This window comes from Pangasianodon hypophthalmus, chromosome 26 (genome assembly GCF_027358585.1).
Source record: "Pangasianodon hypophthalmus isolate fPanHyp1 chromosome 26, fPanHyp1.pri, whole genome shotgun sequence".
In the NCBI taxonomy this organism is placed as follows: Eukaryota; Metazoa; Chordata; class Actinopteri; order Siluriformes; family Pangasiidae; genus Pangasianodon; species Pangasianodon hypophthalmus.
In genome coordinates, this window is record NC_069735.1 from 18,356,256 (window position 1) to 18,369,153 (window position 12,898).

Here is a 12,898-nt window from a genome sequence, read left to right on the forward strand (position 1 = left end):
AATAACTAACCTGTCCTGCTTCGTTTTCTAGTGTAAAATGAAAAAGTGGATCTCTGCACTGTCTGAGGTAAAATCTTGCCAAGAAGGGGGCGGGCTATCGTTCTACAATCTTATTGGTCAACTTCACTGTCAAACACCAGCCTCCTTGCTGTGATTGGACCAAAGACATCAGGCGTTTTCTGCTAGTTTTACCTGATTGGCTGAAACGATTAACATAGGAAAGATACAAAATGGCGGCATTCATCCATTTTGTCATAATAATAAATACATAAACGCACATTTTTCACAACAATCCACGAATGTAATCTTTTTTAAAATAGATTTTAAGTTACTAGATTGGTGAATAACAAGATCTAAAAAAAAAAAAAAAAAAACACTTAAAATGTATTATGCTTTCATAAACATTGCATAATAGGGGGTTTTGTTCTTTTGTTTTTGTCTTTATGGATTGTATCTCTGTAATTCTTATTTTTTATTACTATTTGGAACTTGTCATCTGTTTCTAAATTGAGAAAAAAAATCACAATCTTATTTTAAAAGTAAGACATTTTGTCTTCAATGAAATATGACACAAAAATAATTTGATACACCTTTCTTTCCTATTGCACAAAAAGTTACGGGAACCAAGATGTAGCCTGAGAGAAATAAAACTCTTACTATTATTATTAATATTATTAGTAGTATTAGTACTAGGAGTAGTATCAAGTGTTGACATCCAAGCACCTGATGTAATGTCGAAAATACGTTAGATTCAACAACCTAAGTCTGGATTAAACATATTTTAATGAAACATATTCAGATTACATATATTTCATAATTAAAGGATTATGATGTATTTGTTTTTTCCCCATTTAATAAACTTCCCTGGGTGGTGATGAGGAGAAAACAGACAAAACTCATTTCTACAGCTAGTTTACTGCATCACAGAAATATGTTTCTGTAAACAGCACATCTTGGGTTTGGTCAAAGATTTGTTTATTTTCTATGTAACATAAAATCCAAAATCAGGAAGGTGCAGTGTTGGGAACATTATTTGGAAGTCTGGATCCAAACTGACGACCAGATGGCACTGATTCAGATAAACTTTTAGCAACATTGAGCTGTGACCCATATAACACTGTAGTGCCACCTAGAGGCCAAACCTGGCTTACTGGCCCCATGTCTCCAGGTTTACTAAAGTAACATTTGAAGCAGTCAGCAAACATTGACATCACCAACCACCAATCAGAAACTGAGTAGTCACTAATTTTCATTGTAAATCATCACATGCATGAATTTCATCAACTATCATTTCTGGATATTGCTTACAAATAGTGCAGAAATCATTATTTACTCCAGACATTCTTTTTATCCCACTTCTATAACATCTGTATTCATACCACAACCCTCATACATTAGGTGTGATTCAGGTGTTTTTGTTTGAATTTCTTGTGTTTCTGATTAACTTCAATGAAAAACTAAATAAATTCTCATAAAACTGCTGAGTAAAAAACACATTATACAGCAGACTAGCTTATTAACAACTGGCTTATTAACAACAAAAAACTAAACGCACACAATGTTCCGTTCACCTGCTCCAAATGTAGTCAATCAGCTGAGTCTGATTGGATGAGTAAAGTTACAGTGTATAGCACAAAAGCTACAAGGCTAATATACCAAACAAAACTCTCTCTTAGACCTTTGCTTGAAGTGAGACTTCCTGTCATCTACAAACATGCACTAAACTCTTCAGTGAAGCTGAACACCAGCGCATGATTGATAGGGGCCTCCATCTTGTATAATCAGACTCACTTTTTCCATTAGCGCAATAAAAAATTCATACTGCTGATATGGAGTGACACCAAACTCTGTGCTGAGAAAAACAGGAACTCAGGTTCTAGATGGAGCTACAGTTGTTTTCGTCCAGTTATACAGAATCATCCTCTAAGAAAACCAGGGCACGTTTCTACCGGTTTGTGAGCCAAACTACTATGTGCTCAGCAGAATGAATTTACTCATGCACAGCACAAAAATAAGTAGTATTTCTGGTATTAAGAACAGATTTTACAATTCCAACATGATTCTTTCATTCACAACACAAAGATATTTTGCTATTGCTTATAAAATGGTTTGTGTCCTGCTCAGAGCACGTATCCACTGTTATAATATTTAACCTTTTTTAATAATAATTTTCAAAACCATTAGCACTGTTCACGTCTTGTTGCCTGAACTGTCACTGACAAAAGGGCACCACCCCCATGCCAGCGATGTCACTGTTCCTGGGGTCCAGACCCCAGTGTATGCCTAGGACAAACTGCTGGTGGGAAAGTGCTGGAAGCTATCAGATTTGGCAGCAGCACTGTCTTGGTGGAAAAGTGTTCATGTAAAGAGAAAAAAGTGTGTAGTTATAATTCATAAATGTTACAGACGTACATAAAATCTATTAAACTTCCATGAGATCCACGAGTTCGACTTGCTCCAGGCAACAGAATCTGCAGAGAATAGCTAAGAGACTAATAAAGGGTCACAGAGGTCAAAGTTTTTGCCTCCTAAATGTAGTCATTTTCTCCCAGTTCTTCCTCTCCCAACTCCACTCCTTCCACGTCGTCCTCTTCATCCAGCAAGTCAAAAAGCAATTCAGTCAGGTTATGTTTTTCAGGTTTCTCTCGTACATCCTCATTCCTTATTTTCTCTGCAGCTGGAACCATCCTTTCACACATTGGCTCTGCCTGTTGCTCCGTCCCATTCTTTTCTGCCTCTGCAGCTGGGACCACCCCTTCAGACAATGGCTCCACCTCTTGGTCTTTCCTATCTCCTACTGTCTCTGCAGCTTGGATCGTCGATCCACAGAATGGCTCCACCTCTTCGTCTTTCCTATCACCTACTGCCTCTGAAGCCTGGATCACCTGTTCACAGAATGTCTCCGCCTCTTGCTTCATCATATCTGCTTCTGCATCTGGAACTGACCTTTGCCCTATTGTCCATGCCTCTTCCGGTTTCACTTCAGGCCCACCCGTCACCACGGAGTTCTGGAAAATTTATGGTTAGCACAACTGAGGGTCTGCTGTTCATACATGCAGAAAGAAATGTGTATTGACAATAAGTGATATTCACCAACATGGTTTGGAGCCCAACTAAGATATGGTTGTATAAGTCTAAAATTTACACTAAGCATGCATAAGACAAGGTACAAAATGCTGACAAATTATTTAAAAAAAAAAAAAAAAAAAACTCACTTTAAGGTAGAGCTTCAGTTTCTTGTGGGTGAATCTGTGACTGAGGATGTTCTGGGCAATGGACAGCCCTGTATTTTTAGATTGTTCCATCATAATCTTCAAAGGCATGTGAAACATATACAATTAGACTCAATCAGAAGAAGTTTATAAACCATCATAAAGCGAAACGGAAAGCAGAGCAACAAATCACACACATACTGATGCTCTGTAGATTTTAATGATGTGCTGCATTAGGTTGCTTATTTATTTTAAAAATGGGGTGTGTGTGTGTGTGTGTGTGTGTTTGTGGATATACCTTGCAGTTGTGGTTATGATCAGAGGACTTGAGGTGTTGCTGAATTAAGTAACGCTGCATGGGGATATATTCATCACACGCTAGACAGTGAGCTGCTTCTGCCTTCCTCATGAAGTGCTCCATATCGATATCTACACACACATTCAATAAGTCAACATACAGCATATGAATCAAATGCAGAGAAGGAAAAAACTTAGTCAGAAACCTCGAGTCAGGTCCCGATCTTCATACAGCTGACAGATGGCAGCACGGTGATTCGGTATCTGATTAATGAAATCCTCAACGCTCTTATGCTTATTACTGAAATGAGTCTGTACATACACAAACGTGCACAAAAATCAAGCAAACAGTGGTACGTCATAATGCAAACACACAAACATCCTCACTGTCTCTAGGTACCTGTGACTAGACAATGTATTATAGAACAGTAATGTCGTTTTAAATGTTCTACTGACTCTTGGTTGACCATCAAGATCGGACCAGTGTGTTACACTGATAGTACAGTAGGGCAACAGTTGGCTAGACTAGTTAAACTTATTCATAAATTAACTCACTGCCTTGAAAACATGTTATGAATTTACTATCTTAATAATCAGAAGCTGGAATGTTAATTAACCCTTCAAAGTCTGAGATGGTTCCTATGCCATGCAAGATCATGTCTTTCATATTGCATATAAATTTTGAAATCATTTGGCATAGAATAACTTTACATTGCATCTTACTGCAAAGATCCATGATGTCCTTGGATTATACGCCAGACCTACACAAATGTTTTTCATTTTTATTTATTTGCTGTTTGGCAGAAGTCAGTTGTACTATAAATAGCAGGCCATCAGGTATCAAACAAGACTTGACCAGCATACGTTTTGTTATTCAGTCTCTATGCCAATCACAATCTGGTCATTCAGCACCACGTTTGTGTTATTAACCCGTCTGTGCTGATAAAAATTACATATCTACATATCTATTTGAAATGGTGGCATTTTGACTGTCAAAACAGCCGTGTTGCTCCCTGGTCATTGTGAGTAGGGTTGTACCTGCAGGAAGTCCACTGTCGGTTCAGAGAGGTGCTCTGACAGGAACTTGAAGTGATCTTTGTGGAATTTGCTCTCCAGGTGGGCTGCCATGTTGCTTCTGTAGAATGAGTGGAACTTGCACACTGAACATACAAAAGCTACCCTGGTGACCATGTGACAAACAGGAGAAACGGCCAATCAGAACATTTAATATCAACACAGACGGTACAGAACTGCACACTTTTGTTTATGTACTGCAAGTAATTAACCTTGTTCAAGATAATGCATGTTTTTATGAGATTCTGGAGCTGGATCTGACCTCTGGGCTGTGATCTTCATTCCTGGTCTCCAAAAGCAGCCCTGCTTCCTCTGTGTGCCTTCATGAGTCTGAGTTTGTCTGCCCTGCTGCTCTGTAGAATTCATCACTACAGAAATTGTATGGGTTCATTAAATCTACACAGGCACATCACGTATCTGTTATCGCTAAAGAGTTTTAGGTAAGAGTGCTATACCATGGTCGGTCTTCGCCTCCAACTGCTTTTGTTGAGCAAAATCCACTTTTGTAAAGAAAACTGTAGAAAAATAGAGCGGAATCAGTGGCTTAATAAATAAGGTACATGGATATATGCACAGAGGAATAAGGAGATAAGAATAACTAATACTTTGCCCTTCAGCTGCTGCTTTGGAGGCCTGAGCAGAGAAAGACATATGAGTCAGCACATAGTAGCAATAATCACACTTCCAAAAGTGTGACACAGTTTAAACCTACTGGGATAGAAGTTAAATCCTCATTGTTCTCCTCAGTGTGACTTCCTGCATCTAGACAGCAAAAAAGAAGATATTCACTAAAAAAAAAAAAAAAATTATATAATAGTCCTGTTCATGAATCCTTCTAAACGCAAGCACACTTTTTGGAACTAATGCATCGAATGGTTTTAAATGCATATCTATGGATATATTGGGCAAAATATTAATTCAGCTAGCTGCTAAATCTGGAAACTTCTGTCTAATAAGGGACAGAAGGTCCAGGGTAGTACCACTGATGGAGAGTGGAACCTTCTTTTTCTGAAGCTTCATTTTAAGCTGAGTAAGCTCCTCTTCAATAGACAAAACTGTGCACAAAACACAGAGCAATAGATGTGGTACAGTAACTATAATAGGAAGCAATAACAATAGCAATAACGGGAAGATGATGGATGCTCACCACTACTTTGTCCTTCAGCTCCTGGGTTGGAGGCCTGGAGGGAGGCACATATTTACACTCAGGTCCATAAGTATTTGAACAGTGACACAATTTTGTTAATTTGGTACGTATGTTGCAGTTGTATAGCAATTTATGCATGAGCTTGCATTTCTGTAAACTCTGTTTTTATACCTCAAGACTGTTCATTTGATTCCTTAAACTTTGGTCAACTCATCCCAAAATGAGGACTGATACTTCATCTCAAAATGTCGACAAACAATATTCTTCTATTTTGATAGATAAATTCAACAGCACTGCTAGAACATCTGAGGTATGCATGCTGAAAAACCCAACTGTAATACAGATGAGGTGTCCATCTAGTACATCAAGACAATTGTATTAAAGCTAAACTTTCCAACCAGTTTTAAGGCAATTCTACTAAAACCAAAAAATGAAGGGGAAAGAAAACGTTAAACTTACAGTTACAAGAATTGCAGCTCTCTCAGACGCCTCCATCTCAATTGATGAATCTTTTAAAAATACAAAACAAATTGAGAAACTGTGAATAAGATAAAATAGAAAGAAAGTAAAAGACTACGACAGAGGTTCAATACCATCGCTGGTCTCGTCACCTCCTATGGACTCAGTCTTGACCATTTTAAACTCTGGCTCATCGGCTGCAGTCGGACTCTCCTTCCTCTTCTTCCCTTCTTGTTCAGGTTTATCCTGCTGTTTAATACCACATCCACATGTTGATCCACACACCATAAGCCATGGTGCATCTTTTCAAAACACACACCTGTAATGCTCATGTGTAGTGTCCAAATAAGATAGTTCTCACTTCAGAATCAAATGTCCAGGGGGTAGAGGTAGACCTGATCCAACTCCTTGAAAAAGACACACTTAATAACTAACTTTTCCAGCTGGAAACACATCGAGACACGTCTCCATGACTCTATATAAAAAGTCCAGGGTTTTGGTTTGTCTCTGCCCAGGTAGTAGAGTGGATCAGGTCTGGCTATACCGGCTGGACTTTTTGTTTGAGGGGTACATGGTCCACTCTGGTGATAAAGTCAAGTTTTTGTACCTATTGAATTAGTGTATTTCCAGATTTTGTCCCAGAATTTCTTTTCGCTAAGCAATCATTTCTAAATTAAAAAAAAAAAGCTCCATTTCAAAGTTCAGCTTCAGTAAAGTGAAAGTAACACAAAACATATTACTATTATCTTGGATACTTTTATCTTGTGTCACACTTTAGCCGCAATAAATTATATTTAGAACTAAAATAGTTTCTTACGTGTCCAATTCTTTTACTTAAGATGGTTTAGATTAATTAAAAAATTCCAGAAAAATACTTACAGAACAGAAGCTCTTATGCATCCTCTCAGCTGTTGAGTCAGCTATGCCATGTACTGTTACCACGTTACTGTTACTGAGGCCCTGCGCCAGGGCTTTTGCTGCAGCCTTCAGAGCTTTCCGTCGGCGTTTCCTTAACTTAGCTTTCACCTTCCTCCTACTGACGAACGCTGACGATTGCTGCATTTTTGTAGCTTCGGCATCACTACAGCCATCACCATCTTTGAGTACATCCAGTGCAACAAAGTCTATGCTTCCATGCTGAGACATTTCATCGCTAACAAATTCATCTGATTTGTAGAAACGCTCAGGGTTTGGAAATGTGAACCTGCATATAGAGAGAGGCGCAGAGCAAGCAGAAATGAAACTTCAGAAATGAAATTTCCAGTCTTACTTTTTCTCTCTCATAAAAGTCGGTAAAAATCATATTAAGCTCTCCACCATTTATAGACTATGTAACCATAAGTATGTGCACCCCAACCATCACACCCATATGTGCCTGTTGAACAACCCATTTCAGATTTATTCCCTCTGTGTTTGCTGTTATAATGAGCTCCACTCTTCTGGGAAGCTTTCCACTAGATGTTGGAGCGTGGCTGTGGGGATTTGTGTTCATTCAGCTACAAGAGCATTAGTGAGGTCAGGCGCTGATGTTGGGATGTCGAGGAGGTCTGGGGTTCAGTCGGTGTTCCAGTTCATCCCAAAGGTCTTCAGTGGGGTTGAGGTCAGGGCTCTGTGCAGGACACTCGAGTTCTTCCACTCCAACCTTCACACACCATGTCTTCAGTTCCAGTGAAGGGAAACTATAATGCTAAAGCATACAAAGACATTTCTGTGTTTCCACCTTTGTGGCAACAGCTTGGGGAAGAAGCACATACAGGTGTGATGGTCAGGTGTCCACACGCTTTTGGCCATATAGTGTGACAGCTTGGTATATTTTGTTAAATTCTGTTTTTTTTTTTTTTCATGCCATTCTACTGTTAACTGCATGGTATTACCATCAATATTTCGGCCTCCATACATTCAAGCTACAAACTGGGAAAGATTATTGATGCCCACATGAAAGCTTGTATTTTGTTTGCTCTGCTGAGCACCAAAATCTCATGGACTAGCAACCAGCTAATTACTGATAATGCTGAGCAAGAACTTTCATTTTTTTCATTTCATTTTCAAGAACTTCTCAAACCCCTACAGTTGTATTATAGATTTAGCTAACTACTGTATTTGAATAGTGAGTTTAGTCATATTTACTTTACATTAATCTCATTTAAAAGTAACTGAAGTGCTAATTTATTTAATGTTGATCTGAGAACATGTGCTGAACTCAGGTTTAAGGAGAGCTTCCTGAGTTTCTGAAGTTGAGGAGGCGTTCCTTTCGGGTTCTTAGTCGGGCAGAAACTCCAGGTTATGAGCTTTAGAATGCATCATATGTAAAGCAAATATTGCAGAAGCACAAGGGTCTATACAATGCAAATTTGAAGAACTACCACAACAGTGCAGAGGAGGAAAAACACTGAGCTGTAACTGGTGGAGCCTTAAAGCAAGTGGGTGAGATTGATTGGTTTGTTTGGTTTTGTTGTCCCCATTTTCTAGTAACAGGAAAATGCGTTTATGTACAAATTTGGTTCAGTAATAAGCTTTAAGTTGGATGACATATTCATACTACAGTAAGTATGCAGTAAGTAAATTAATCTGTTACGAATGTAAACATTGTATAGTGAATCCTGAACTTAAGAGATAGAGCTGTAAGATGTCAAGACTCTGATATGATAAAAATACAAATAATTGAGTATAACACAAGCTGAGAGGACAAACTTTACCAAATATGTGCCAAAAATGGATCCAGTGACTCTAAGCCAATATATCAGAACAGCAGGCAAAATAACTTAGGTGCATGGAGTAATGTATATTGTCATGGGTCATGGAGGTTTTAACTGTCAATATTTTTTTATCTTGTCAACAAATGATGAAAAACACCATTAGACAAGCCTATTTTGTTTTCTTTATTTGTTAATTTAGGCAACATGTCCTAGCTAGCTGTGGAAGACTAAGACTAACTAACACTGTGGTTACATGTGACAATTTCAAGTCACTTCAAGTCATCTCATCGCTTCTTCTGACACAGTGGAAGGAAAATGTACCCTAACCCTGAGAAATGTTCCTTGTTCCTGGCAAAAGTAAATCAAAACAGCAAAAACAGCATTACCTGTCACTGCGACTTCTTTCTTTCTTAGCTCCCTCCTTGATCATGTTAATTTGCTGGTTGATTTTGGCGATGACGTCATCTGTATTCGTCCTCATAGACGAGTGAGGAGACACGGAGTCCAAGCAGTTGAACCGGTTGTGGCTTCCTGTTCCTGAGAACAGGCAAGTAGGTGCAGAACACCTTTAATTCACAAAACCTTTTGGATATGTCTTCATGAGTTTAAGGTGATGTTGGAGACACGATGCATCATATTAAACACCATGACAGCATGTGTGGGTTGCAGTGCTCCACATCAAGACTATTTAACCAGCCTTAACCCTACGCTCACACTAACAATCAACAAAGTGACAAGCGATCATTTGTTTTCTAAGTATCAACATTCCTACCACTGTCATGTATCTCGTATCAAAATGCACAAGCGTCAAGTTTATCTATTTACTTGCACAGTGATTTTATTTAGCATGTTTCCTCATTCCCCATGAAATGAATACATATGTGTATACAAAACCATGAGATTAAAACTCAGCAGACTCAACAATAAAGAGCACAATAAGATTGTAAGAGTGCAAAAGTCATTTGGTGTGAACAAATGCAGTTGAAATGTTGGAGATGGAGACGGAGATGGAGACGGAGAGGGGCAGTTTAGGGGCAGCGACACTGAAAGTCCTGTCTCCTGCAGTGCAGACGCAAGAAGACGGGACAGCACCCAGGTGAGTGTTAGAGGATCTAAGTGAACAGGTGTGTACAGGAGAAGGAGGTTAGATAAGTAAGTGACACTGTCACCATGCAGAGACTTAAAGACCAGAAGAAGTATCCTGTACTGTATAGGGAAGGGAACAGGGAAGCATGGGTGTGTAATGCATTCCCATGGTCTTGTGTAGGTGAGAACCCTAGCAGCTGTGTTTCACATGTACTGTAGCTTGTTAAGACCCTGCACTCGAGGACTGTAAAGAAGAGCACTGCAGTAGACGAGGCTGGAGATAACAAAAGCATGGATAAGCGTCTCTGCTGAAGAGGGGGAAAGGGAGGGACGAAGCCTGGCAATGTTCCTAAGGTGAAAGAAATCTGTCTTGGTAATGTTTTTAATGTGTGATTGATCTGAGAGTGTGGAGTCCAGTGTAACAACAAACATGAGTGGAGGAGGATGTAGCAAAACCTGGGATAGATAATGGGTAGTGTGGACTTTACTACAACACACACATGTACTAAGAATAAACAGCATGGTGGTCCTTGTCCATTGAAGGATGAGGCAGAGGGGTGCCAATACTAATGTGCAATGCAACAGTCATTAATTGCACACCTACAAAGTGACCTGATTAATGGTATATAGGTTTGTAAATTATGACTATTTCTCCACAGACCTGCCCAATCTTTTAATTCTGTTACAACTGATTGTAAACCTAAACATTGGGTCAAGTTTAAAGCTTATGCACCTGTACTGAACACATATGAGCTGTTATGTCATGTTATGGATGCTAGCCTTATGAGCATCCTCAGAGAAACAAACAAAACCTAATCATAAAAAACTGAAAACATGACCCAAAACCCAGCATAGCTAACACTATGCTGATTTATGTGCTTATATAGTCTTTTTCAAGGCTAAATGACTCATATAGACATACATTTTATTTAAAAAGATGACTAAATTAATTTTATAGCTAAATTAATTACCTGAACCGGATCCAGAATCAGCCATACCGAATAAGTCCAAACTGAAACCTCCCAGTAAATGAAAACAAGCTGCTGATGCTTCTTCTTCTTCTTCTGCTTCTGCTACCACTACTACTACTACTACTACTACTACTACTTTGCCTCTTTCTTCTTCCGCCTCCAACTTCTTCTTCGTCGTTTTGTTCTTCTGCAGAGTTGAGCTCAGACTGTGCCACAGCGCCACCTTATCCATGCTTCCACAAAAAGCTTTCTCTAAACACTGAATTCAGTGAGAAATAATTTTATTTTCATTTTTGATAAGAGTTAATCATTTGAATAATTTCTAAATAACAGTAATTGTTTTCTTTATTAATTTATGGAATAAAAAATATGAAAAATGCAAATACATTATTTTTTACAATTATAGTGTGCACAAGATGCATATTTAAATTATTTAAAATTAAAATCAAGTAAATATTTGAATAAAATATTGCATAAATTACACATTTATGCAATGTGTATGCAATAGCACAGTAAACTGGATTATATAATCCAGTTCCTTTCCACTTGTTTCCCTTCTTCTACCCATCCCAAGGCACATAGAGATTGTGCCAGCTCCAGTAGACAAGGCCAACCCTATGAGGATCCTGAGGCATCCAGAGATGGACCTGCTCCAGCTGGTCTCTGCCTCGTGAGGATTTGGGTGTTCAAAGCAACGCTGCCAACCCTATGTGGACTTTGAGGACTTTGAGGAAGACAACAACCTACATGACTATAAATAAATACAGAAAGGACATTGTTCATATCACACTCTCCAGTGTCACCCAGATGAGGATGAGTCTGGTTCCTCTCAAGGTTTCTTCCTCATATCATCTAAGGGAGTTTTTCCTCACCACAGTCGCCTCAGTCGCCTCAGGCTTGCTCACTAGGGATAATTCTGTCTAACATCTAGGACTGTTTGAATGTTTTTGTTTCTTATATTCTGTAAAGCTGCTTTGAGATGTTCATTGTTAAAAGCACTATACAAATAAAATTGAATTGAATTGAATAAAAATGCACAACAGTGTGAGACAAGTGCAAAAAATGCAGTCCCCTCCAAAAGTATTGGAACAGCAAGGCCAATTCTTCTGTTTTTGCTCTACACCGAACAGATTTGGGTTTGAGATCAAACGATGAATATGAGACGATAGATCAGAATTTCAGCTTTCATTTCCTGATATTTACATCTAGACGTGTTACACAACTTTAACATGGCACCTTTTGTTTGAACCCACCCTTTTGTTCAAGTTTAATGTCTACTTTCGGTTTGAGCTCTGGGTTTTGGCTGCATTTGTTTTTAAAAAGGATAAACCAACATGAAGACCAGAGAGCTGTCTATGGGAGAAAGCAAGCCCATACACTTGTCTATATGAGGTGGAAATACATATCAGAGCAAAAACCAAAGCCATGAGGTGAAAGACCCTGCAGAGCTCAGAGATAGGATTGTGTCGAGGCACAGATCTGGGGAAGGCTACAAAAAAAATTCTGCTGCATTGAAGGTTCCCAAGAGCACAGTGGCCTCCATAATTCTTAAACGGAAGAAGTTTGGAACAACCAGGACTCTTCCTTAAGCTGGCTGCCTAGCCAGACTGAGCAATCAGAGTTAGAAGGGCCTTGGTAAGAGAGGGGACCAAGAACCGATGGTCACTCTGGTTGAGCTCCAGAGATCATGTGTGGAGAAACTTGCAGAAGGTCAACCATCACTGCAACACTCCACTGATCTGGGCTTTATGGCACAGTGGACAGATGGAAGCCTCTCCTCAATACAAGACACTTGAAAGCTCACTTGAAATTTGCAAAAAAATGTCAAATTTCATGTTTTCGTGTGTCTTACACCAAGGAGATGCTTCCATCTGTCTGCTCGGTGGCTGGCTGCCTTCGATGTTTGCTTCCGTTTGCATCGTTTTCATCCAGACTGTCCAGTCACCCAATGGTTGA

At 39.1% G+C, this 12,898-nt stretch overlaps 1 protein-coding gene across 6 annotated transcripts; it reads right to left on the reverse strand.

Annotated features, from left to right (window-relative positions):
• Positions 1-958: 958 nt before the first annotated feature.
• Positions 959-11,095, reverse strand: LOC113526914 (A-kinase anchor protein 8-like). 6 transcript variants are annotated; one of them, XM_053229820.1, is made up of 16 exons: positions 10,943-11,095; positions 9,272-9,422; positions 7,069-7,393; positions 6,342-6,435; positions 6,190-6,239; positions 5,731-5,764; positions 5,564-5,638; positions 5,296-5,345; positions 5,189-5,216; positions 5,039-5,098; positions 4,846-4,951; positions 4,548-4,689; positions 3,716-3,821; positions 3,511-3,641; positions 3,216-3,311; positions 959-3,008 (listed from the first exon to the last, which is right to left on the reverse strand). In XM_053229820.1, the coding sequence occupies exons 1-16, from the start codon at positions 10,965-10,967 to the stop codon at positions 2,529-2,531; spliced, it is 1,953 nt and encodes a 650-aa protein (XP_053085795.1). In that variant the 5' UTR covers positions 10,968-11,095; the 3' UTR covers positions 959-2,528. The 6 variants fall into 6 exon arrangements, with proteins under 6 accessions (XP_053085795.1, XP_053085793.1, XP_053085794.1 ...); XM_053229818.1 differs by having other exon boundaries at positions 6,324-6,435; positions 10,943-11,094; XM_053229819.1 differs by having other exon boundaries at positions 6,342-6,438; positions 10,943-11,093.
• Positions 11,096-12,898: the final 1,803 nt, after the last annotated feature.